Source organism: Salvelinus fontinalis, chromosome 8 (genome assembly GCF_029448725.1).
Source record: "Salvelinus fontinalis isolate EN_2023a chromosome 8, ASM2944872v1, whole genome shotgun sequence".
Lineage (NCBI taxonomy): Eukaryota > Metazoa > Chordata > Actinopteri > Salmoniformes > Salmonidae > Salvelinus > Salvelinus fontinalis.
This window is the reverse complement of record NC_074672.1, coordinates 28,891,288-28,919,176: the sequence shown is the minus strand read 5'-3', so window position 1 is coordinate 28,919,176 and position 27,889 is coordinate 28,891,288. Positions and strand designations below refer to the sequence as shown.

The following is a 27,889-nucleotide window of genomic DNA, read 5'->3' as shown; positions in this document are numbered from 1 at the left end:
AAAAATCCCAGAACATAGGCATATCTGATATGGGCAGAACGTTTACATTCTTGTTAATCCAACTGCACTGTCCAATTTACAGTAGCTATTACAATGAAATAATACCATGCTATTGTTTGAGGAGAGTGCACAATTATGAACTTGACAATGTATTAATAAACCAATAAGGCACATTTAGGCAGTCTTGATTCAACATTTTGAACATATATGCAATGGTTCATTGGATCAGACTAAAACGTTGCACATACACTGCTGCCATCTTGTGGCCGAATCTTTTATTTAGCCTGAGCTGGAATAATACATTATGGCCTTTCTCTTGCAATTCAAAGATGATGGTACAGAAAAAAAAGGAGAAAAAATTATTTTATTTTCATTGTATAATCTGTTAACAGATCGAATGTGTTATATTCTCCAACATTCATTTCACATTGCCACAAGCTTCAAAGTGTTTCCTTTCAAATGGTATCAAGAATATGCATATCCTTGCAGCAGGTCCTGAGCTACAGGCAGTTCAATTTGGGTATGTCATTAATCGAAAATTGAAAAAAGGGTTGAATCCTTTAAACAAAGCCTAAGTCTTAATGTTTCTCAAATGATGACAGTAAAACCATACTACACATGAAAGCAATTCCTACAAACCAAAACAACTGACTTACCCTGCTCTTTCTGAGTAAGATACCTCAGGGTGAATGCACTGCTTACAAAATGACTCCTAATTTATTCTCTGTGCTCCTCCTTTCCCATCTCCTCCCCAATCTCTCTTCCATCATTTTCTTTTCACTTGAGGGAAAGGGTCTGGTTTGTTCTGGATCTACTCCAGAGCTGAGGAGATTTTCTGCTCTTTCACCATCTCATGTGTCACTACTGAATAAACGGGGGCACTTAAAATTACCTGAAATTCACCACTATGTGGCAGCTGGACACAGAATTGAGCGAAGTTAATATTACATTAAGCTTACCACATGCTTCCCAGTCAATACAGTTTGCGCATATATTATGACAACATTTTGTGTCATTTTTGTTATTTTTGATGTTCGACAGCGTTGATGTTCAACAGCGTGGGCTGTTGAAGCACACATTCTTTCTTGAGGTAAGTCGAAGTTCCGTGATTGGTCAACAGTAGGGATTCTTCAAAGAAGTGTTTGTTGTCATTCAATGACAGACGGCTAGTTTTCAAGCAATTTTTTTCACTTGAAAAATACTTTTATTTAAGTATTGAATAAAGTAGTGTAATTTTCTATCATTCCAAATAGTAGAAGCACTTCAGATGAACAACAGCGCCATCCCACTTTTTACAGTGCGAGTGTCATGCTGTCCACAGGCATAGTGAACATACAGCTGAGACAGCTGTGAAAAGTGGAGGGTGTGTGTATGTGCAAGTTGCTGGCTCTTTAACCGCTTCGGGTCATATAGACATTCAAATTCCATTCATTCTATTCAAACCTGGAGGGTAAAGAGGAAGGAGCAACTCCAGGAAAGGAACTTTCTCAAAGATGGGTCTCTGATGCTCAGGGTCTGTCTGGCCAAAATACAGCAGGTCTAGAATGTAGGAGACCCATGTGGTTCCTAAGAGAGGAATACAGATAGGGGACACATACACAGTCATTCACAAACCCAAACACTATCTTTAATGAAACATCAACCTCAGACTGAGAGAGACCTGCTTTGGGGTAGGTAGCGATGAGAATGTCATCTGGTCTGGCCTGGAAGTTCTGTACATTGTCCCAGTTGCCAGTGAAGTAGTTGGTCATGGAGACTCCATGGAAGTCAAAGAGTTTTGGTCGAGGTGGCAGCTCCATCTGTAAAAGTGGGACATGTATTCGATCAAGGATCACCACAGTATTGTTTATGCTTGGATATGAAACTTGAACAGAATCTTTTAGCGATCCAAATGGTTGAATTATTCAAACATAGAGAGGAATAACGCTCCATTGATATGTTTGCCTACAAATGTTAAACCAGCCAGGGCCTTGGTCACTGATCCGTCTGGAGCTGTGTTATTAGGAATGTAAGAACAGCATGCTGATCCGAATATCACACACACACCACCCTTCTCGGCCAGTAACATATCCAATGCTATTCTATTGTGTCATTTCATTAAACTAGCTGCATCTGTCTGTTCTGCTGACCCTTTTATCACATTCCTGGTATAGTTGATGAAACGCTGTTGATTATAATAGATATAATTAATACAATCTACATTCTTATTGAGAGTTGACCACCAGAAAATGCTAGACTCCAACCCTGCTAATATCTGGTGTCTAGCTTTAAATTTGTCTGGCACCCCCTGTGGAACCCCAATATTGTCAATATATACTCTGTCGTCAAAGGTCCCAGACGGAGAGCTTCTTCTTGCCCGCTTTACTGGCATGAGGTCATGGTGATGGATGAGGGTGAAGGCATTTCTAACTGTACAAGAGCACATATGCCCGACTAATTTGTAGGTAGAGTTGACCATAATTCCACTCCCCCACACAACCACCAGACATCAGCTCTCGGTCTTTTTATTTTACTGAAGTCCTCGGAGCTCAACCACCCGGTCAGATCCCTCATAGTCACATCAGATGTGACATTCTCAGTCTTGTTACATCTAGCCACCTCCTCTACGTCCCTCCCATGAGGGTTGTACCGGGCCAAAAAATAATAGTCTCCTCCTGCCACTACGAAGGGGGGAAGCCTAGATCTAATAGACACATAGGGATACAAATAATGTAGATCAGTACAGCTATCATTGTCAGGCTTTCCTACTTTCATGGAAGCTTTACCATTCACGCTACCCCTCTAGGTGAATTAGTTCCATCAAGTGGGAACGGGATGGTCGTTAACCAGGGTTTAGCTGTTCCACAGGCATAGCACACTTCCTTAGCCATAGGCCTTGCTGTATATTGGATCCACTCCATCCACAAATTGGTATCCACAAACCCTGCTTCTACCTCTATAACTTCTTTGAGATCTTTAGTTTGAACTATCCTCACCAGTCCTTGACTCTGGATGACTCCACGGATGACGTCCGTTCTATCAGAGGTATTGCTTGTATCCTGGCTGGCTGTAGATCTATCACCAGCCCTAACCTCTACTACCCGGAATAGTACCTTAGTGTCGATGCTGGTCTGGTCGAAGCCAACATGCCATAACCCGAGATCCTCTTTCTTCATGCTTTTAATGGTAATTCGCACCTTTATGCAATACGTCCCTTGCTTCGGATTGCAGTCAAAAACCCTGACCTTTACTATACTCCATCTGTTTGTATATTGGGAATGTGGATTTACATAGCCTTCTCTCTCTGTGTGAGCTATGACCTGATTCCAGGAGTTACACGGGGATCTACACAGATATCTTCCACAAAAAGTCAAAGTCCTAGACTGCCAGGAGGTTAACCTCTTTCAGCTAGGGGGCAGAATTTTTATATTTGGAAAAATAACGTTCCCAAGGTAAACGGACTATTTCTCAGGCTCAGATATTAGAATATGTATATAATTGACAGATTAGGATAGAAAACACTCTAAAGTTTCCAAAACTGTCAAAATATTGTCTGTGAGTATAACAGAACTGATTTTGCAGGCGAAAACCTGAGGAACTCCAACCCGGAAGTGCATTTAAAAAAAATGTTATCCCTGTTCCATTGCTTGCCCCTCCTCCATTTAAAGGCGTATCAACCAGATTCCTTTTCCAATGGCTTTCTCAGGCTGTGACCAGGCTTTAGACATAGTTTTAGGCTTTTATTTTGAAAAACTAGCGAGATTTATCAAAACGCATCAGGTGTCCATTGATTAGTTCCTGCGCAGGAGAGATGTGGCTCGACATTTTCCATCTCTGTAGTATTGAACAGTTTACCGTCAGGTTGAAATATGATTGATTATGTATGTTAAGGACCCTATTTGGTCTACATAGAATTCAACGGACACATCCTTCCCCAACTCTACTCTCACCTCCTTTCTATCCAGATTAAGTGACCTCAGGTATCTTGGTAATGCTAAATCCTCTTCTTTCACATTATGGGTCAAGTTACCACCTTCTGCCTTCTCGAGTGGTTCATGGTGTATTAGGAATATGGCTCCCACAATTAGACAGCTCAGACCGATCAGTACTCCTATAAAGCCCCACCCCTTTCCGGAGAACATATCACTGGCTAGGGGCCAACCCATACTTCCACTTCTATTGAACGCACACTGTGAGGATCGGGCGGGTTAGGGAATCTTCGTTAGAGAGGTGACCCCCCGAACCCTATTGGTTTTCGGTTCTTATCCTAACTCTGTGTTTATTCGACAGTGTCAGTGTGTCTTACCCTCTTGCAGTGTGTAATATGGACCAAGGTGGCTCTTTCCGCTATTTGTACTGCAAAGGCTGTCACCAGTAGCACCTGGTATGGTCCTTCCCACCGTGGCTGTTTCCAGTCTTTTTTCTTGAGGGATTGGACCCAGACCCAATCTCCTGGTTGGATCTATGTGTCACCTTACTCTGCAACTCTCCTGTTGGGCCTAGAATCTTTGACATACGGGCGTAGTTACTAAACAATTTCCTCATGTGTTCTGTAATGGTATTTTCTGATTCAACATAACCCTGTTCGGGCTCTCCTAACGCGGGCATCCTATAAGGCCTCCCAAACACTTTCTTGAATGGAGATAATCCATCGTTATCAAGGGTTATCCTTATGATCATTATCACTATGGGTAAGCACTGTACCCAATTTCTACCTGTGCTCATGTGAGTCTTTCTTAACCTGCTTTTTATCGTACCGTTCATGCGCTCTATCAGACCTGCCGATCGCGGATGATAGGAACAATGTTTCTTCATATTTAGACCGAATTTCTGTCCAATGTTGTCTATAATTTGATTCGAAAAATGGGACCCATTGTCGGAATAAAGGGTTTCTGCTAGACCAAATCTAGGAATAAGATCTTGGTATAATGCCTTAGCCACTGCTATTGCATCTGCAGAGGTGGGAAAAGCTTCCACCCATTTAGTATATTTATCTATGATAGTTAGACACCACTTTTTCCTTCACTTTTAGTGAGTTCTATAAAATCAATTTCTAGTTGTTGGAAAGGATATTTCGCCCAGGGATATTCTCCCTGTGGTGCTTTCTGTCTACCCTGGTGATAATTCTGTGCACAAATAACACATCTGGAACAAAAAAAAATAAGTAATTTATGATCCCGTATGCTACGAAGTGCTTCCTTATTATCTCCACCATCCCTCCTGTTGATACATGGCTCTGCCCAACATTGCTGCATATCTAAACAATGACTTAGGTAATATAGGCAACTTATCATGACACCAAATATCATTTCTATATATTGCTCCCAACTTCTCCCATTTTAAAATCTATTTTATTGGTGCTCTAGACTGACAATCTTTTAAGATGGTTCTGTCTATGTTCACTTCCTCTTTTAAGAATTACTGTGGTGGCGGCTGTGGCTTGAGGCCTGCCCTCTTCGCTTCCTGGTCTGCCCTTCTGTTACCGTTGCTAATACTATCTGTTCCTGTAGTATGAGCCTCACACTTACAAATTGCTAACTTCTCTGGTAAAAGAACAGCATCTAAGAGATTCAAAATCAACTGAGCATGTGTAATCGGTTTACCAGAAGTGGTTACCATTCCTCTGTTTCTCCATTAGGCTGCAAAGACATGTACTGTATTAAATGCATAGGCACTGTCAGTATAAATGGTAACCCGCTTACCGATCCCCAACTGACATGCCCGGGTGAGTGCAACAATCTCTCCCTGTTGTGCTGAATAAATCCTTGGTGCTCTGCTTCCAAAACCTCAACTTCTGTTACTGACAGCATATCCTGTGGCATTTGTGCCGTCAGGGTTCTTTCTCGATGAGTCATCTACAAACATAGTCAGTTCCCCATCAGATAAAGCTAGGTCTGTCAAATCGGTTTCCGTTACACAATCATGTGGGCTGCCATCTATTTCAATTGGAACTAATGTGGAGGGGTTCAGAGTAGTACAACTTTCTATTGTAGAAATTAGGCATATTTAACAGAATTATTATACATGATAGATGTCTAGCCGGTGATATGTATGCCGTTTTGTGTTTCTATAGCAAAATGGATACAGCATGCAGAACCTTTAAGGTCAGATCATGATAAAGTACCACTGAGGCAGAGTCTTCTACTGCCTGTGCGGCTGCCACCACATATTACAAGCACTGTGGCATAGCCTGAGCTACTTCATCTAGTCGGGAGGAGCAGTAAGCGATTGGCTTATTTTTTCCCCCATGTTTCTGTGTTAGTACAGATGTCATGAACCCCTCCCTACAAGCCACTGTTTGTGTGAAGGGCTTATCATATCTGGGGAATGCTAAGACTGTGCTGGAAGTTAACAGCTTCTTGATGCTCATAAACTGTTCATCTGCTTCCCAAGTCCACTCTATCTTCTCTCTGGCTGCCATAGCTTTACCATATATCAACTCACTGAACTTTCCGGTATGTAATGCAAAGTGGGGTATCCACGCATGGCAATAGTTAATCATTCCAAGAAAACTTGTTTCTTATTGAGTGGTTTAGGTGCTTCTAAAATGGCTGTTTTTCTAGTCAAGTTAAGTGTTCTCCCTTCCTGTGTTATGGTGTGTCCTAGATAGATAACCTCCCCCCGCCACAGCCGCAACTTTTTCTTACTGACTTTATGCCCCTGTTCAGCCAAAAACATTAACAGAGCTAGAGTGTCAGCTTTACAGCCCTCTTGAGAGGGGTTTGCCACCAAAATGTCATCTACATATATCAAAACTTGAGTTCCTCATGGAGGGTCAAACTGACCTAGATTTCAGGTAATAGCCTGGCTGTAAATTGTGGGACTTTCCAAAAATCCCTGGGGAGTCCTCGAGTACGTCCATTTGCTCCCCATAAAAGTGCACCCGAACCACCCTTGACTATCGGGGTGTACTGGAATGCTAAAGAAAGCATTTGCCAAATCTATCACTGTAAAGTAGGAATTTTCAGGTTTCAATTGCTTCAAAAATTTATGCGGATCTGGCACACATGGAGCCCATGGATCGATACTATTATTAATGGAAGGTGGGGGATTGAGTATGTCTGGGGTCAGGTCAGGTTTGTAAAGGCATACACAAACATAGGTTTGGTTTGTTCCTAGCAGAACTCGGTAAGGAGAAGCAATCTTTGCATACTCCCTTAAAAAGCCATTCGCTTGAAAAACAAGAAACAAGCAGCAATTCTACTGTTTGTCCTCTTGAGGCGGTGTTGTGGAAAATATTGAATCAAATACTTATTGAATAGACTTTATTACAGAGAGTAACAAAGCCAAGCAATTCCATGGAAGAACTGACTCTTCATTCTTTGTGCTTGGTTTTATACAGTTACATAACATCGTCACTCCACTTTGTGAATCTTGTCTTAGTTTCCATTCTCTTACTGGCTCAGACATTGGGGCATAGATTCTACTGGTGGCGTGACATGCATATTCCTACTGGTGCCTATCACTGATTAGCTAATGTTCCTGTCAAAGGTCTTCACAAGTTCAGGCCGATGTTGTCTATGTCAATAACTTCTTATGGCTGCATCCCGCTACCGGGATCGATATGACAGCAGCCAGTGAAAGTGCAGGGCGCCAAATTCAAACAACAGAAATCTCATAATTAAAATTCCTCAAACATACATGTGTCTTATATCATTTTAAAGGTAATCTTGTTGTTAATCCCACCAAAGTGTCCAATTTCAAATATGCTTTTCAGCGAAAGCACTAAAAACGATTATGTTAGGTCACCACCAAACCACAATAAGCACAGCAATTTTTCCAGCGAAAGATAGCTTTCACAAAAAGCAGAAATAGAGATAAAATGAATGCATGATTTGTTCGATAACATCCGTTATTTATGTCGAATTAGCTACTTTGGTTAGCGCGTCAGCGGTAAACAATTCCAAAGTCACAAAGCGCATCCACTATAACGTGACGAAATGTCCAAAAGGTCCGTAACAGTCAGTAGAAACATTACATTTACATTTAAGTCATTTAGCAGACGCTCTTATCCAGAGCGACTTACATACATTCATACTTTTTTGTACTGGTCCCCCGTGGGAAACGAACCCACAACCCTGGCGTTGCAAGCACCATGCTCTACCAACTGAGCCACACGGGACATGTCAAACGATGTACTGAATCAATCTTTAGAATGTTGTTAACATACATCTTGAATAACGTTCCAACCGGAGAATTAGATTGACTTCAGAAGAGTGGTGGAACGGAGGTCCTCCTCATGTGAAGGCGACTGTTCAATGTGTGGTCACCTCATGGCAGTGATTACTAATTCCTGTCTCCTTCGGCCCCCCTTCACAATAGAGTCATCAGACAAAGTTCTATTGACTGTTGCCATCTAGTGGAAGCCGTAGGGAGTGAAAACTCATCAATATCTCGCTGTAATTTCAATAAGAGCTTGGTTGAAAATCTGCCACCTCAGAAACAATTCAAACAGGAAGTGGAAGTTCTCAGGTTTTTGCCTACCACATGAGTTCTGTTATACTCACAGACATAATTCAAATAATATGCATATATTAGCAACTGGGACTGAGGAGCAGGCAGATTACTATGGACACCTCTGTACACCTTTCATCCAAGCTACTCAATACTGCCCCTGCAGCCATAAGAAGTTAACCCATGTGCGTGTCTGTTAGCCTTCACAAGATCAGACATGGCCCAGACCAGTCACGTCTTGTTAGTCTACCATGCCTCATCCACACAGATTCTGCTTGCGTTCTGTTTTTTACATGTCTAATGGTTAACTCGATGTTGGTCCAGCTTTGTACACTCACATGGGCTTCAGCCTTCATTCTGCTTACACATGTCTAATATTTAAACTTATATCAATTTTTATGTCTACTTCAAAGAGAACAGTATAGTTACTGAGAATCACCAGATGACTGGAAAATTCTCCCACAATGGCATATCAAAAACACAGCCAGTACACTTCCTCAAAATAGTCTGAATTAATCAAAGATAATTCAAGAATTTTGAAGTTTTTGCCGCGGAGGTCTTGGTTGAGTAATTTTACATCTAACTAAGATGTTTGGGGCAGTATTTTTCAAGTTAAAAAAATAGCTTGAAAAATAGGCGTCTGTCATTGAATGACAACAAACACTTCATTGAAGAATCCCTACTGGTGACCAATCACAGAACTTCGACTTACCTCAAGAAAGAATGTGTGCTTCAACAGCCCACAAAAAAACGTTGAACGCTGTCGAACACCAAAACTAACAAAAATGACACAAAATGTTGTCATAATATATGCGCAAACTGTATTGACTGGGAAGCATATGGTAAGTTTAATGTAATATTACCTTCGCTCAATTCTGTGTCCAGCTGCCACCAAGTGGTGAATTTCTGGTAATGTAAGTTTCCCTGGCGATTCAGTAGTGACACATGAGATACTGAGAGGGAAAGCAGAAAAGCCCCTCAGCTTTGGAGTAGATCCAGAACAAACCAGACCCTTTCCCTCAATTGAAAAGAAAATGATGGAAGAGAGATTGGGGAGGAGATGGGAAAGGAGGAACACAGAGAATAATTAGGAGTCATTTTGTAAGCAGTGCATTCACCCTGAGGTATCTTACTCAGAAAGAGCAGGGTAAGTCAGTTGTTTTGGTTTGTAGGAATTGCTATCATGTGTAGTATGGTTTTACTGTCATCATTTGAGAAACATTAAGACTTAGGCTTTGTTAAAAGGATCCAACCCTTTTTTTTTTTTTCGCCTAAAATGACATACTCAAATTGAACTGCCTGTAGCTCAGGACCTGCTGCAAGGATATGCATATTCTTGATACCATTTTAAAGGAAACACTTTGAAGCTTGTGGCAATGTAAAACGAATGTTAGAGAATATAACACATTAGATCTGGTAAAAGATTACACAAAGAAAATATACATTTTTTTTCTCTTTTTTTCTGTACCATCATCTTTGAAATGCAAGAGAAAGTAATGTATTATTCCAGACCAGGCACAATTTATATTTTGTCCACTAGATGGCAGCAGTGTATGTGCAACGTTTTAGACTGATCCAATACTAATAATATGCATATATTAGCTTCTGGGCCTGAGTAGCAGGAAGTTTACTCTGGGCATGCTTTCATCTGAACGTGAAAATACTGCCCCCTATTGCCCCGTATCATCAGCAATTAAATATTGCTTTCCTTAGTGGAATGCGTCCCGAGATAAGCCATGCCATCAAACAGAACCTAGTCGGCGTGGGGGCTAGCAGAGCTGAGAGGGGTGAAGAGATATGCTGTTCACTATGAGCAGCATGTGAAAAGTGAGAGAGCAAAAAAGGAACAGAAGAGAGCTGAGTATCTAATGGCTACTCTAGGAGAGATTGCAGGGAAGTGTATGGGTGTCAGAGGAGGACGGACTAGTAGTGTAGGAGAGAAAGGGGGAATCAATGTTTCAATTGTGGCAAGGCAGGACATTTTGCTAGAGATTGTGAGGCACCGTGTAAACACTGCAATGAAGGAGGCCATGATCACCGAGACTGTAAAAAGAACTAGGATAGGAGAGGCAGGAGAGAGGGTCGAGGAAATTAGAGAGAAAAGCTCAGGCTCCTTCAGCCAGACTCAGAGGAGGAAGAGGAAGATGAGGCATGACTAATTATGGGGAGCAGGGGAATAGACTCTAGTGAGAAGAAGGAGGATTTTCAGGATTCGGTTGTAAACACTAATTGTGAAGTTTTTTAATGGGCTACTATTGATTTGGCATTCCAACAGGAACAGAAACCCTATTTGACACTAACAATAATGGGAAAGAAAATTCAATTTCTGTGTGATACTGGGGCTTGTCACACAGAAACCTGTGCAGACGATGCTCCCGACAGGGTAAAAAGTAATGGGGAAAAGATCATAGTACGGTCAGCATCAGGTCACCAATTCATGGAATGGCTATCCGCTCCTGTAACACTGAAACATGAGTTATCTGGGGGAGAAGCCACTGTTCCTGTTCTGATATTGAAGCTATGCCCCGTCAACCTGTTAGGCCGGGATGTAATGACTAAACTGAATGTAGCCGTCACTCCCACTGAGAGGGGAATGAAGGCATACATTGTCAGAGATAATATGGTTGTCTGTGGGGACGGGGAGCCATGTTATTGGTACAGTCAGGATTTGCTGGGGGATAACGGATATTCCAATTTGTAAGTCGCTCTGGATAAGAGCGTCTGCTAAATGACTTAAATGTAAATGTAAATGTAATTCCTAAAACCTTGATGGAACTCTCAGACAAAGTAGTACCAGGACTCATTAAGATGTCTCCCAATGACTTACACTGTACTCTCTGCTATAACAAACACCCAGTTCCAGATCCAGTCTATGAGGAAGCATTACTTAAAACCCCAGAGAGAACTATAGGGTTAAAGTGGTTTCACCATGACAGCACTCATGCTGCTGTGGAAGTGGAGCTACCTCCTCAGAGTCAGAAGCTGTTCAGAGAAAGGTGGAGTCCCCATGTATCTCTCGCCAAGGAGCCCTTGGAAGGGTGGGAGGACATGGGCCAGTGGGTGTCAAAGGGGAGGAAAATCACAGACTGGGTAGACATGATTGGGGAGATCAACACAGTCCATCAAACGATAGGTATCGTAGGAAGCTAAATTGGAGAGCGTATAGTGTTCCTGGTGTACATCTGAATGAGTGTGTAAAATACTGAGGAGAGGAGTACCTGTTAACAGAAGAACAGGAGTTAGAATTAGAGATAGTCCCTGAACATTTATGATCACAAGGTCCAGCAGACGTAGGATTAATTAAAGGGGTAACTCCAATACAGGTAGTACCTAAATCTAATCATAGGCCATATCAGAAGCAATATCCCATGAAACCAGAGGCAATAAAAGGTATTACTCCAATTTTTGAGCAATTAAGGAAAGGAGGGGTAATCATTCCAGGCAATGAAGCATTTTGTAATTCTCCCTTGTTCCCAGTTAAAAAAGCAGCTCAGAGTACAGATTGGAGAATGGTAATGGATCTACAAGGGGTTAACCTGTCTAGCCCCAGCAGTTCCGCTAGTGGAACACCTCCCACACCTCCCGCATTCCACTGAAAAGGCAGAGCGCGAAATTCAAAAAATATTTTTTTGAAATATTTAACTTTCACACATTAACAAGTCCAATACAGCAAATGAAAGATACACATCTTGTGAATCCAGTCAACATGTCCGATGTTTAAATGTTTTACAGCGAAAACAGCACGTATATTTATGTTAGCTCACCACCAAATACAAAGAAGGATAGACATTTTTCACAGCACAGGTAGCATGCACAAAGCCAACCTAACTAACCAAGAACCAACCAAACTAACCAAGAAACAACTTCATCAGATGACAGTCTTATAACATGTTACACAATAAATCTGTTTTGTTCGAAAAATTTGCATATTTGAGGTATAAATCAGTTGTACATTGCAGCTACCATCACAGCTACCGTCAAAAATAGCACCGAAGCAGCCAGAGTAATTATAGATACCAACGTGGAATACCTAAATACTCATCATAAAACATTTCTGAAAAATGCATCGTGTACAGCAAATGAGAGACAAGCATCTTGTGAATCCTGCCAATATTTCAGATTTTTTAAAGTGTTTTACAGCGAAAACACAATATAGCATTATATTAGCTTACTACAATAGCCTACACACAACCGCATTCATTCATCAAGGCACGTTAGCGATAGCAATAGGCACGTTAGCGTTAGCGAATAAACCAGTAAAAGATATCAATTTTCACTAACCTTCATAAACCTTCCTCAGATGACAGTCCATTAACATCAGGTTATACATACTTTTTGTTCGAAAATGTGCATATTTAGAGCTGAAATCAGTGGTTATCCATTATGCTAATGTAGCTTATTTTTCCCAGAATGTGCGGATATTTCTATTAGACTCTCACCTATTCTGACCAAATAGCTATTCATAAACATTACAAAAAAATACATGTTGTATAGGAAATGATAGTAACACTAGTTCTTAATGCAATCGCAGTGTTAGAATTCTAACAATATCTTCATTATGACATAAGGCTTATGTTATAGCGAGAGAGTGGCCAAAACCGGGGTGCAAAACTACTAGTATACAGTTCGACAGATATATGAAATAGCATCATAAAATGTTTCTTACTTTTGATGATCTTCCATCAGAATGTTGGACAAGGGGTCCTTTGTCCAGAACAGTCGTTGTTTGGATTTAGAACATCGTTTTCCCCTCTTGAACTAGCAAGCACACTGGCCAAGTGGCGCGAAGCTCTCCTTTCTGAAAAAAGGCACACAACGCAACACGCCTAACGTCCCGAATAAATTTCAAAAATCTAATAAAACTATATTGAAAAAACATACTGTACGATGATATTGTGACATGTATCAAATAAAATCAAAGCCGGAGATAGTAATCGCCTATAACGACGGCATTTCAAAAGGCAATTCCAGGTCCATCTGCGCGCTCTCCAGAAAACAGGAAATTGATGACTCGTCGTGCCAAGATGATATATTCCACCTCAGACCAAGATAAACACTTCATTTTTTCTCTCACATCCTCTTGACATCTAGGGGAAGGTGTATGACGTGCATGTATACTCATACGTGTCATGCCCATTTATAGGCAGGCCCCTGAACAGAGCATAATTTTCAGACTTTCCACTTCCTGGTCAGAAAGTGTGCTGCCAAATGAGTTCTGTTTTACTCACAGACAAAATTCAAACGGGTTTAGAAACTAGAGAGTGTTTTCTATCCAATAGTAATAATAATATGCATATTGTACGAGCAAGAATAGAGTACGAGGCCGTTTAAATTGGGCACGTTTTTCCCCCATAGTGTAAATAGCGCCCTCTATCCTCATCAGGACAAGCACACACACACTCACCTGATAGACTACTGAATGGACCGTGTCCTGGGTTAGATAGTGTCTTTGTCTTTTCTGTGCCCTTTAACCTCCTACATTGTCTTCAACACACTGTCTAAATCACTTCTCAACAGTGTATGTGTGTCTACCTCTTACCTGACCAGAGACTAGGCTACAGAGTGTGTGCCTGGGCAGTGTGTGAAGCGTGTACACATCTTTCACCTACTGCATCAACCTTTGATCGCCAGGTTGCTTGTTAGACACCCACAATCAATACAAAAAGATACTCTGTAATGTTACTTGATAAGGAGGTCTGGTGAGGAGGCCAGATGTCACAGGTAAATGTTCATACAGTAGTTGAGGAGATAATAACCAAGCATTGGCTACCTCAACATAAAGCCTCATCAGGCACTTCAGTACCACATGCATTTATTTAAGTATCATTACAGATGCTGGCAGTGTACAAGTTTAACATTTAATATCAAATACAATAGACGACATTAACTGGAATGACATTCACTCTCACGTGTGGAAAAAAAGCCCCCATTAGCCACACCTCCAACTCTTCTGATAAGCTGCCTCACATTAGCCTACGTTAGCTCAACCGTCGCGCGGGGTGATACCGATCCCATAGAGCACAGGTGTCAAACTCATTCCACGGGGGGCCGAGTGTCTGCGGGTTTTCGCTCCTCCCTTATACTTGATTGATGAATTAACATCACTAATTAGTTAGGAACTCCCCACACCTGGTTGTCTAGGGCTTTATTGAAAGGAAAAACCAAAAACCTGCAGACACTAGGCCCTCCGTGGAATGAGTTTGACACCCCTGCCATAGAGGATAACCGCTTTGGTTCATATAGATATTTCATATCAATTTAAATACAAGTACATGAACATCAATGTATTATGTTTAGTCATACTGTATACTGTACACGAGTAGGAATTGTTAGTTTCAAAGAATGTATATATTTTTAAACAGAATAAAACAATGCTTGATGCTTATTAATGCTCTTCTCCATTCACATATTTATTACTGTATCGACTCTCACTGTTTTTTTTCTCATACACTGAAAAACAGACCAGGCAAGAGGATTTACAAATAGCTCACATTGCTAAGAATGTACTGTGCAGCCTGTCCTCATTTTACTTTTGTTTTTAGTTCTCAACCTATAGCTCATATCTCAAAGTAGCATCAATCATTCTTAAAAAATGATATTATAAGACACTTCATGATCTTTCTCATTCACACTCCAGGATATGATACGATATGATCCTCACCCTGTATATTTCAACACCATAACCCAGTTAACTGTGGACCAATGGAAGACTGACACTCCAGCCGAGCCTATCGTAGGTCCATATCCGCCAAATAAACAATCAATCAAGCTGACCACAAACAATCAGACAATCAACTTTACCACAACCCCTAGACTACAGTGCGGAACTGTACGGTGGTGTTCTTCATCTTCTTCTTATAGTCTTCATCAAACTGTTCACTCTGGGCCACAGTGAAATGGTTCTTCCAGTCACCAACCTTTCCTGGAGAGTGGGAGAGAGAGAGAGTCATGAGCAAAGAAAAGGTGGTGGAAATAGAGAGGGGAGGAGGGAACGACTGACGGAGAGAGAGGTATAGGGGAGAAATTGAGAAGTCTACCTTTTCGCATGAATGGAGAGATCTTGAAATCCATGATTGGGACGGTGGAATAGTTGGCCATGCTGTTTTTCTTCATAGTATCAAACTGCACTCCTCCTCTCACCTTCTCCTTCTCCTCTGCTGAAGGAGACAAACCTAGGAAGGAGCACAGCATGTCCAGCTCTCTCCCCGTATCCTGCAGGAAAACACACACTGGATACTGTACGTATCTAAAAGTATTATCTGCCAATCCATGTTGTCCTGCATCTGAGTGAGGACAACCCCTAGCCCAAAAGACGATGTATATGCTGATACCTTTGTCTTAGAGTGGGGACGGTACTGGGCCAGCACTCTCTGTGGGGCCAGGTCTCCATTGATTTTCTCAAACGCCGCCTGTTGCATGTGACCCAATGACCAGTCATTCTCTTTGGCTAATAATTCTCTTAAGGGTTCAGTTTTGTCTGAATTCTGTGGGAGGAACTTACCCACGTATGTGACCATGCCTAAAAAGGTCCTAACTTCAGCCACGTTCTGGGGGAGGAGCATGTCTGTTACGGCACTGAACTAGTCCTTGTCTGGCTCTATTCCAGCTGCGCTGATTCTGTGTCCCAAGAACAAGACCTCTGACTGTGAGAAGGTGCATTTTTCATTGAGTGTCAAGCCAGTCTCCTGGAGTCTAGTCAGAACTGCTGTGAGTCCTCATGTTCTGCTCTGTCCCATCCGCAATCTGGCACGTCGTCCGCATGGACTATGACTCCACTCAGCCCATCCAACAGCTGGGACATGCGTCTTTGAAAAAGTGGTGGCCAAACCGTGTTATAAACATTGTGAGCGCCCTACTCTCTGGTGACATCGGTATCTCCTAACATCCTGAGCGGTATCCAGCTTTGTGATGACCATCCATCTGGGCCGTTGACTGCTCCATTGATGGTAAGATATGTCTCTCTCTGCAGAGGGCCTCATTCAAGTTAGTCATGTCCACGCAGATCCTTATGTCCCCATTGGCATTTGGGAACCACCATCATCCCTGCACACCAGTCAGTGGGACTCTCTATTTTAGACACAGCCTCAATTTCTTCCATCTTCCCCAACTCGTCCTTTACTTTGGCCAATAAAGGGATAGGCACATGGCGGTGGGTGGTAATGGCATTGGGGATGTCATCCTTCTTGAGGCAGATTTTGTAGTCACTTTGTAGCCTAGGAAGTTTTGGGGGGAATTTCTTTTTGAAAACTTTGATTGTCAGACAGCTAAAAGTGTCCTCTCCTGTGACATTTCCTGCATTCCTCATCCTTTCCTGGGCAATCTTTCCAGTTGTGGAAAAGGGATTTCCCATATTTGCCACAAACGCTTGAACTGGTTACTGGCCCTGTCCGTGATTGCTTTTTCCACGTCTGTCTCTGTGTTCCTCTCAGTTTTTTTAGCACGGTATGAGAACGCATATATTTCCTCACTCTCTTAACTCTGTCTGCATAGAGCTTCCACTGCACAGCATTTCCTGCTCTTTTTTACTGTCTCACTGCCTAACGGGATTTACAGCTTTGGACAAGGTAAGCTGTAAATCCAACTGTAACTTCAGAAAGTTAGATATTTCTTATTCCCACTACAATCTGATTTTGGATCAGTTCTTTCCTGAGTGAGCCAAACTGTCAAACTGACAATGTTCCGCTAGCTTGTGAACAGCTGTGATAAAGCTGTCGGCGGTTTCACCCATCTTCTGTTTGCGCACATTAACTTCTTTATGATAGGGGGCAGCATTTTCACTTTTGGATGAATTACGTGCCCATAGTGAACTGCCTCCTACTTTGTCCCAGATGCTAATATATGCATATTATTATTACTATTGGATATAAAACTCTAAACTTTCTAAAGCTGTTTGAATGATGTCTGTGAGTACAACAGAACTCATATGGCAGGCAAAAACCTGAGAAAAAATCCAAACAGGAAGTGAGAATTCTGACACTGGTCAATGTTCAACTCATCGCCGATTCAATTCCCTGTAAGATATGGATCTGTTTGCACTTCCTACGCCTTCCACTAGATGTCAACAGTCTGTAGTACGTGGAATGAAGCCTTTAGTGTGATGTGGGGCCGGATTGGAGGTGTTTCAGTCATTGGTCTGGCAGAATGCCAGTTCCTGGTCACGCGCTTTCCACATGATATCGCCTTGCGTTCCATAACTTATACAGACACGAAGGAATGCTCCGGTTGGAACGTTATTGGATATATATGGTAACAATATCCTGAAGATTGATTCTCTAATTAGTTTGACCAGTTTATTCAACCTGTTATACAACTTTGAAGTTTTCGTCCGAGTTCGCCTGCATTTGCGCGAGCGTTTGGACATGTGCACTAAACATGCTAGCAAAAGTAGCTACTTAGACATAAGTATTGGACATTATCGAACAAAACAATGATTTATTGTGGAACTAGGATTCCTGGGAGTGCATTCTGATGAAGATGATCAAAGGTAAGGGAATATTTATGATGTAATTTCGTATTTCTGTTGACTCCAACATGGCGGAGAAATGTTGTTATGTTTGAGCGCCGTCTCAGATTATTGCATGGTGTGCTTTTTACGTAAAGTTTTTTTGAAATCTGACACAGTGGTTGCATTAAGAACAAGTGTATCTTTAATTATATGTAAAACATGTATCTTTCATCAAAGTTTATGATGAGTATTTCTGTTATTTGACGTGGCTCTCTGCAATTTCTCCGGATATTTTGGAGACATTTCTGAACATGGCGCCAATGTAAAGCAAGATTTGTGGATCTATGGAACCCTGACCTGTTCACCGGACGTGCTACCTGTCCCAGACCTGCTGTTTCAACTCTCTAGAGACAGCAGGAGCGGTAGAGATACTCTCAATGATCGGCTATGAAAAGCCATTTACTCCTGAGGTGCTGACCTGTTGCACCCTCGACAACTACTGTACTGTGATTATTATTATTTGACCATGCTGGTCATTTATGAACATTTGAACATCTTGGCCACGTTCTGTTATAATCTCCAACCGGCACAGCCAGAAGAGGACTAGCCACCCCTCATAGCCTGGTTCCTCTCTAGGTTTCTTCCTAGGTTTTGGCCTTTCTAGGGAGTTTTTCCTAGCCACCGTGCTTCTACACCTGCATTGCTTGCTGTTTGGGGTAGGCTGGGTTTCTGTACAGCACTTTGATATATCAGCTGATGTAAGAAGGGCTATATAAATGAATTTGATTTGATTAGAATTTTTTGCAGAACTGAAATTCCATACTGTCATCTGTGCAGACCATGAGTAACATCCGATAACCCAAATGATGTCTTGAGTGGCACCTTTCGCACCCCACTTCGCCATATATGGTTCCTTTCAAAACATCCACTCCTTTCAAAAGCCCCTCTTTTCCTGAGGTGCACTGCACTGAGATTCCATATCAGTAGGTGGCAGTATAGAGACCCTGAGGGATGAGTGCTCTGAGAGATGACGTCGCAGCTGGACCCATCTCGGCTTCTACCTCTTGTAACGTTGCCCGCAGTAACATAGTCCTCTCTTGTTAACTAGCCCAATTATGATCTACGCTGCTTATCTCTGTTTCTGTGCCCTCCTTGCTTTGAAACAGTCTGCCGGCTGTATGATTCACGTGGTAAGTCCTTCACGTTATTGTGATTATTAAAACCTCTCTGACACCATGTAGTATTATTTCAAATAAGGAGGCACGACAAGGTTCAAGCTTCAGCATGTCTACTAGCCGATGCTGTGCATGTCATACATAGGTATGGATACCCACAAGGGACATCCTACTACAGTACTCTTCCTCACTGAAAGCTAATTCTAGAGATTATCAATATAACACGGATATACACACTGCCTTTATGTAAATTACATAATCTGCAAAGAGGTCAGAACCTTTATGGCACAGGAGGTAGTTGTTCTACTCACCTCAACCATATCCTCATAGAAAACGTAGTGGAGTTTTGAGTGAGTCTCTTTCCTCTCCCACCAGCCAGTCACATGGTCATACCAGGGACCAAACACCACTGAGGAAAGCAGCCATTTGGACATGAGAGGATGTTAGAGAGATAGATAGAGATGCAAATATAGTCAGCAAAAACACTGATTAATAAGCCAGAATCACAGAGCCTTATCAACATCTGTACTGTGCTATCTCTTACTCATTGTAATTGATTTGTTCACAGACTCGTTCATTCACTTGTTTGTTCTCTCATTCACTCACTCTTTCCATCCATGAATCTCTGTAAGAAGTTGTTCCAGTCTCCTGGCTCTGGGTCGGCCTGGTTCATGCGGTCAAAGTGGAAATAAGACACTGCATTGTCCTTGGCATTACGGGCCACATATACTACCTACAGAGAGAGAGAGCGAGAGAGAGAGAGAGAGAGAGAGAGAGAGAGACATCGTTGCAATTACAACATTACTTGATGTAAGAGTATATTATTTAATTATACAACGTGTGGGTCTAATCCTGCATGATGATTGGTTAAAACCACATTCCAGCTGGTGTCTGTTCCACAAGTTACCACCGGCTAAAGCTATGATGTCGAAATGCCTATTTACTCTGTTCCATCTCACTGCACAATCCACTGTCTCATCAGCCCAGCCAGGCAATTTATAATCTTGATCTCCACTATAAAAAGCATCTAGACATTCACACATTTCTTTTAGACTAGCATTTGTATAAACCTTGCTGTCTGTCTCTCCGACATTTGCAACATTGTTTTAATATTAAAATTCAATCTCCAGCTGTCCCATAGTAATGAACATGTTGGGAGTCAAGACGAGACAGACAGGCAGGCAGCGTTTCTCAGCCAGTCGAAATCATAAATCAGCAGGCATAATTTTTATGGATGTATACAAAGAAATGTTCATAGGAAACAGGTAAAATGAAGTGAAATGCAGATAGTTTGCAGTCTTTTCAGCTTCAGTTTGAAGTGAGTGTGTTAGCTGTGTTGTTGGCTAGCTCCTCGGAACCACAGTGTCCTGACGAGAGAGCACATTTTTTACATCAGGTGAAATCACTCATCATTAGTTAATTGTTATGGATGTATCCAAATAAATGTCACTGGAAATTCTGGATGCTCTGTTTGACTAGACTGTAAGTTAGCCATAGTTGGATAGCTGGCAAGCAAGGTATAAGAACAGTTCCAACCGGTATGGCAATCAAACATTTAGAACGAACGACTGGGGTGCGTCTATAGATACAGAACAAAAAGACATAACTGAGTCCCGTCTCTGGCAACCGAACCGATCGAAAGGATGACCAGCCGGCTTGGGTAGCAACCTTAGATTTGTGATGGGACTACATCCCATGGAAGGATGAAATTGTATGAATAAATTCATCAAAAGAAAGTTTTTTAATGAAAATTTGTCAACCCGTTGTAAAAAAGTGATAATGCCCTCGAAGCCAGTGTTTGGAGGATATATTGGTACAGTTTGCCGGACCTCGACTTCATCTCGGGCCTAACAACACCCATGTCAATATATCCTCATAACACCGGCTTCTCGGGCAATATCACTTAAACAAACCACACAGAAGGAAATGGAAGAGGAAAAAATTGGACAACAAACACTGTTTACAAAGACTGGATTTCTATAGTCTTCGCAATCCACACGGAGACACACGCTGGTTCTAGAGAGGTTTGCAAAGGTTAGTGTATTGTGTAATGCTGCCCTCCATTGGGGATTCACACAAATTGTGTCATTAATTAAGTTCACTTACTGGACAAAATGCAGCACAGCAGGTTTGAGGATGCATAAATGTTAACCATATGCTACACCAGCAGACATGAGTGGAGTCATATTCAGAGACTACACAGACAACAAGCAGAGAATTACATTTAATGTACCCTGCAGTTCTGCTCCCAGAAGGACTTGGGCACCAACTGGACTGGGAGGTGAGTCTTGATGAGGCGAGGAGAGGTGGATAACTTGTCTGCCAGCTCCGTTCCTATGTGTACAGAGGGGTGGGGATCTGAATAGGTTACTTTTTGGAGATAAGGATGATTTTTACAGTAAAACTGCTTATTGTCATGTAGCTGGAATATGTGAATAGCACAACTCACAGTATAAGATTTCAAGTCATTCAAAAAGTCCAACTTCGTGACAGTAAAAAGGCTGTTGATGAGGACTTAGGTTATTGTATTGTGTGTGGTATTTTCCGGATTCTGTTTTCAAGCATGACAAAGATTTGATCTACACAGACTCGGATGTGTCTTTTAAGTGCAGAGTCATTGTCAGCTGATCAGTTATTTATTTGGAGTACACAGTGCCCTTCACACTTTATTGATGTGTAGTCAAGATAAAGGCTTCACAGTGTGTAGAGTTATATCAGGGTTGTATTCTAACCTGGAGGGAGAATATGGAAGTCACTCTCCAGGAATGGCACTCTCTCATAGATAGGCAGTGAAGTCTGACGCTCAGGGGCTGTCTGACCAAAATACAGCAGGTCTAGAATGTAGGAGACCCATGTGGTACCTGGGAGAGAGAAAGGGGGAGGGAAGATGGAGAAATGGGGAGAGAGAGGCATGTCAAAGATTTATCTCGACAAAATGTTGGCAACACACAAACACAGACCTGCTTTGGGGTAAGTGGCGATGAGGATATCATCTGGCCTGGCCTGGAAGTTTTGTATGTTCTCCCAGTTGTCAGTGAAATAGTGGATCATGGAGACTCCGTGGAAGTCAAAGAGTTTTGGTCGAGGTGGCAGCTCCATCTGTAACAACGACACATTCCACCACTGATCAGAGAGATATTATCAGGGAGAGTTACAATAATCAACTATTCACTAATATTCTTGCTTCATTCAAGGATATTCTCCAGGTGACAAGAGGTCCCAGTTTCCACATATAATTCCTTGCCAGTTCTCTTGTCAAAATGCATAGTGTGCTGCCATCCTGTTAGAAGGTAACAGATTATTTTATTACAATGGTTAAAATGGATTTTCCTTGTGTTCCATGGTGTTATTTGCCCCCTAGTGGAGCTTTCTGGTACTTAGACTGTACGCAAACAGGAAGTCGAGAATTCGTTCTGCACGCATAGAAGCAGCTAAAAACAAGCTACGGTGCAGGTCTTTCAGTGTAGTTATTTCTTGTCACGCTTCAGCCTTGGAAAATATTTGTTTGTAAGTTCGATTCAAGCATTTAGCTAATGATGATAATCTTGTTATTGATAGAGTTGCTTACATATCAATGTTGGTTGGTTGCATTTACTCACACAAATTGCAATGCCTTTCATGTATGCCGTTAGCTGTATTACTTTGCTCGTGTGTCATGCAAACGAATTGTAAAATATACAATACTGTAGTTTTGTTACTGTTTCTAGTGTAATATGCTTTGTTATTCTACATAGATGGTTGTACATTATTAGAGTAATGAAAGGAGTTAGTCAATTACCATATGAGTAACAATTAGCTATATGGTTTGGCATCATGCCAGATGCATGGTACCTTAGCGCGTGCTTTGTATTCATGCAACTTCAAATGTATAATGTACAGCTACAGTATGTCGGTCTGAATTGAATACTAAAGTATATTATTTTCTGTATTTTGCAGTTTTACAACATAAACGTTTTCAATATATTCATTCAAGAAAAGTCACGCCTTGGGAGTTTTATTGAAGACTTAGTTGTTAGCTATCTGTCTAGTTTTGCATGGGAACGCAACTGAAGGGCAGAATATACAGTACAGAAAATGATAGACTGTAGATAATCACGATGACTTTCCAAAGCACAACTAGCTGACTATTAACATTGTATGTTTCCAACATAATGAGGCTGATGTGTGATCTATAAAAAATAGGTTGAATAGGCCATTTGATCCTGTCACTACAAAAGTAAGAAGCTGGTTATGTTACGTTCAAGGGAAAGGGTCTGCAGGTTTCCTGTAATGGTCTCTATAGGTAGATGGTCAGTAATTTCGGGCCAAGATCTTATCTGTACACACTTCAAAACCAGAGCACAAGCACTTTCAGACTTAGGCATGTAAAACCTTTGTCAGTCTCATGGAAAAGATCTAAGAAAAGGCAACAATCTCTTCATTATATCAAATAGTAAAATGTACATTTGAATACATTTCATAATATTTGCATTGGTGTCAGTAAAAACTTTGAACAACACTATCTGCTTTTGACCCATAATGAACCTCATGTTCACCACAGTCACATTTATTCATTGAAAATACAAAGCCATCATGCACAAATACACAATAGAAAGCCATCTGCGGTAAGACAACACAATTTGTGATCAGAGAAAATAAATAAAAGTCAGTTACATTACTCAGTGTTGAAATATGTAAGTAGAATCATAAGATATCAGCTACTGTCACAGAACAGTTGAAAAATAAGAGAAGCTCACATTTTCCATGTTGAATAGAATTCAGTAGTATCCTGTTTGGCCACTCTTCTCAGCTTTTCAGTCTCTTCTTGTCTCTGTCCAAGCGTTCCTTCTCCTTCCCCTGTTCCTTTCTCTTCCCTCACTACAGGCAATGTATTTTCTCTTGCTTTGGTTTATATTTCCCAACCCAGCTTCACATTCTTATCTTACCTCCACTCCTTCTTACATAAGTTCAGAACTCTCTCACTCTCTCGTTACTGCAATCACAGATGTATTGTGTCAAGCCACCCCCTCCAGATCCTTTTATTCCCATGTTAGCGACCACCCTCCTTCTGCTTCACATGCACATATACACTCGCTCTAATACTTCTTTCTTCGAATGGGTTCTAAACTCTTCTTTACAGTGTGTGGGTTGGATTTTATTTTGTGAACACATGTATGTGTGTATTAGCACTCCTCTCTGTAACGTTCGTCCTCGGAAGGAGAGCAAAGCGCAGCGTGGAAAGTGTTCAGAATTTAATGTTCACAAAAACAAAAGGCGAAAACGCACAGTTCTGTCAGGGAGACAACCTAAACAGAAAACAACACCCCACAAAACCCAAACTGAAAATGACAACTTATATATGATCCCCAATCAGAGACAAGGATAGACAGCTGCCTCTGATTGGGAACCACACACGGCAAAACAACAAAGAAATAGAAAACATAGATTTTCCCACTCGAGTCACACCCTGACCTAACCAAACGTAGAGAATAAATAAGGATCTCTAAGGTCAGGTCTAAGGTCAGGGTGTGACACGATTTATATCATGAAAGGGGTAAGGTTACTAGGTCATATAGATTCTCTTTTTTCTACCATGTTATTGACTTGTTTATTGTTTACTCCATGTGTAACTCTGTGTTGTTGTCTGTTCACACTGCTATGCTTTATCTTGGCCAGGTCGCAGTTGCAAATGATAACTTGTTCTCAACTAGCCTACCTGGTTAAATAAAGGTGAAATAAAAAATAAAACATAATAATAATAATAAAGCAACTCACTTCAATAAACCCACATGACCCTGAAAACTTGTTTAATAAGGTTTTCAGCTCTTTTGAAGCTCCCTAGAACAGAGCAATGTTGTCAAAGAAACTGGAGAATACCCATCCTCGCAGTCTGTGATTCATTCCATGCCTGCGCTGATTGGTCAGGCTAGCGGATATGAGCAGATTTCAACAACACATTGGATCCCCAGAGAGATGTGTAGAAAGTCTGCATGGGTCTGGTTCTAGATGACCTCTCCTCTCTCTCGAAGTAATGCACTGGTTGGATCCTTTGTGCTCTGGGTCTGTGAATTACCACTTCACCATAATGTTCTTTAATCCTCAGGTACTTTCCCTCTTAATGTCCTTGTTAAGCCTCATTTAATTTGCCGCCCTCGTAGGCCCCCTCTTTTACCCCTCGGACACATTGTTGGCCCCTTTTCAAGTAAGCACTTGCTTCCGGAACACTGGACCAAGCGACCCTCTGACCAGACAATTTGTCTACTCAGAGAAGAAGGAGGGATTTGTGCAACCAGTTCCCATAATATGTTGTCTACAGGCAACAGTATATGTTAAGGTGATTGCATGTGTGTGTGCGTGACACAAACTTAAAGTGGGAGTATGAAACTCTGAGGTATGTGCGTGACAGAGAGTATAGGGTGGAACAGAGTGAGAGAGGGAGGGGCATTCTTCCACTGCTCTCATGCAACAGAAAGATAAACTATTTTAACTCTTGCATGTCAGAGAGAAAGAGAATGTGTGCCTGTAATCAATCAATCACATTTATTTATAATGCCCTTTTTACATCAGCAAATGTCACAAAGTGCTTATAAGGAAACCCAGCCTAATACCCCAAACAGCAAGCAATGTGGATGTAGAAGCACAGTGGCTAGGAAAAACTCTCTAGAAAGGTGGGAACCTAGGAAGATACCTAGAGAGGAACTTAGCTCTCTTGTACTCCTCTGCCTCTAGTCCACTGGGACACATTGTTGGCCCCTTTTCAAGTAAGCACTTGCTTCCGGAACACTGGACCAAGCGACCCTCTGACCAGACAATTTGTCTACTCAGAGAAGGAGGAGGGATTTGTGCAACCAGTTCCCATAATATGTTGTCTACAGGCAACAGTATATGATAAGGTGATTGCATGTGTGTGTGCGTGACACAAACTGAAAGTGAGAGTATGATTCTCGGAGGTATGTGCGTGTAAGAATGTTCTAAGATAAATACACAATGCAGCAGACTAGAGATCAAGAGGGCTAGAGAACAATTGAACTAGTGTTTTTCAGTTCAACATCTGTTTAGGATCTGTGTAGGAATTTCAGTCCGGGACTCATAGCTACATGTGGAAGGTTTTCATTGGTCCAAATTGTCTATACATTGAGCCTGAAATGGGATACTTGGTATTTGGCCACTGGCTCAATTTTACTGCAAGGAATTCTAATTGGTCAACCACAGGCTAGGCCTGGGTAGAAACTACATCCTGTCTCTTTGTTCAGTGGAGAAAACACTGAGGACAGGGAAGAATAAACATCTACTTTCCAGCATAACAACTATGATTTGTTCTCTTTGAATAAATATATTTTTCTATCCTGATTTTCTTTGGTGTCTGTGTTATTGAAGAATAACATAAACTGCTAAAGTGCGACAGTGAGTAAAAGGTGGAACAGAGTGAGAGAGGGAGGGGCACTCTTCCACCACTCATGCAAAATAAAGATAAACTATTTGAACTCTTGCATGTCAGAGAGAAAGAGAATTTGTGCCTGTAATTAATCAACCACATTCATTTATAAAGCCGTTTTTACATCAGCAGCTGTCACAAAGTGCTCATACAGAAACCCAGCCTAAAACCCCAAACAGCAAGCAATGTGGATGTAAAAGCATTGTGGCTAGGAAAAACTACCTAGAAAGGGAGGAACCTAGTAAGAAACCTAGAGAGGAACCAGGCTGTAAGAGTTGGCCAGTCCTCTTCTGGCTGTGCCGGGTGAAGATTATAAGAGTACATGGCCGTTAAGGCCAGATTGTTCTTCAAGATGTTCAAAAGTTTATAGATGACCAGTAGGGTCAAATAATAATCACAGTGGTTGTAGAGGGTGCAGCAGGTCAGCACCTCAAGAATAAATGGCAATTGGTTTTTCATAGCCGAGCATTCAGAGGTCAAGACAGCAGGTGCGGTAAAGAGGGAGAGGGAGAGAGAAATAGGGTAGAAAACAGCAGGTCCGGGACAAGGTAGCACGTCCGGTGAACCGGTCTGGGTTCCATAGCCGCAGGCAGAACAGTTGAAACTGGAGCAGCAGCACGACAAGTTAGCACATCTGGTGAACAGGTCAGGGCTCCAATAGCCGCAGGAAAAACAGTAGAAACTAGATCAGCAGCATGAGCAGGTGAACTGGGGATGGGGACAGACAGGATTTATGAGACATGGTCCTAGGGCTCAGGTCCTGAGAGAGAGAGAGTGTACTTAAGTTCACACCAGACACCAGATAAGACAGGAGAATTTCACCAGTTAGGACAGACTGACCCTAGCCCCCCAGCACATAGACTATTGCAGCGTAGATACTGGAGGCTGAGACACGGGTAGTCTGGCCCTGTCAGACAATAGCCCCAGATAGGACCAACCAGGCAGGATATAACTCCACCCACTTTGCCAATGCACAGCCCCCACACCACTAGAGCGATATCAACAGACCACTAACTTACTACCCTGAGACAAGGCTGAGTATAGCCCACGAAGATCTCCTCCACTGCACAAGTCTGAAGGGGCTTCAAACTGAACAGGAAGATCACGTCAGTGACTCAACCCACTCAATTAGAGTATTGCAAAACAAAGCCTGGCACGACGTGACGCGCCCATCCTAGGGACGGCATTGAAGAGAACTAGTGAGCCACTGACTCAGCCCCCGTCATAGGGTCAGAGAATCCCAGTTGAGAGAGGGGAGCAGTCCAGGCAGAGACAGCAAGGGAGGTTCATCACTCCAGTGCCTTGCCGTTCACCTTCACACCCCTGGGCCAGACTCAATTATAGGACCTACTGAAGAGATGAGTCTTCAGTAAAGACTTAAAGATCGAGACCGAGTCTGCTTATCTCACCCCCAATAAAGGA

At 41.9% G+C, this 27,889-nt stretch overlaps 1 protein-coding gene and 1 long non-coding RNA gene across 3 annotated transcripts; both read right to left on the bottom strand.

The window, feature by feature from the left end:
* Positions 1–346: 346 nt before the first annotated feature.
* On the bottom strand, positions 347–9,164 carry LOC129861044 (uncharacterized). Of its 2 annotated transcripts, none has more exons than XR_008760497.1 (4): positions 9,146–9,164; positions 4,286–4,485; positions 1,661–1,799; positions 347–1,566 (listed from the first exon to the last, which is right to left on the bottom strand). It is a non-coding gene; the product is annotated as an uncharacterized LOC129861044 (long non-coding RNA). The 2 variants fall into 2 exon arrangements; XR_008760496.1 differs by lacking the exon at positions 9,146–9,164 and adding an exon at positions 5,682–5,785.
* A 5,046-nt stretch (positions 9,165–14,210) lies between these two features.
* Positions 14,211–25,349, bottom strand: LOC129861038 (cytosolic sulfotransferase 3-like). The gene is made up of 8 exons (XM_055932083.1): positions 23,790–25,349; positions 22,014–22,152; positions 21,786–21,914; positions 21,287–21,387; positions 19,660–19,786; positions 19,365–19,462; positions 15,471–15,645; positions 14,211–15,355 (listed from the first exon to the last, which is right to left on the bottom strand). Exons 1-8 carry the CDS (start codon positions 23,796–23,798, stop codon positions 15,243–15,245), a joined length of 891 nt encoding a protein of 296 aa, XP_055788058.1. The 5' UTR covers positions 23,799–25,349; the 3' UTR covers positions 14,211–15,242.
* Positions 25,350–27,889: the final 2,540 nt, after the last annotated feature.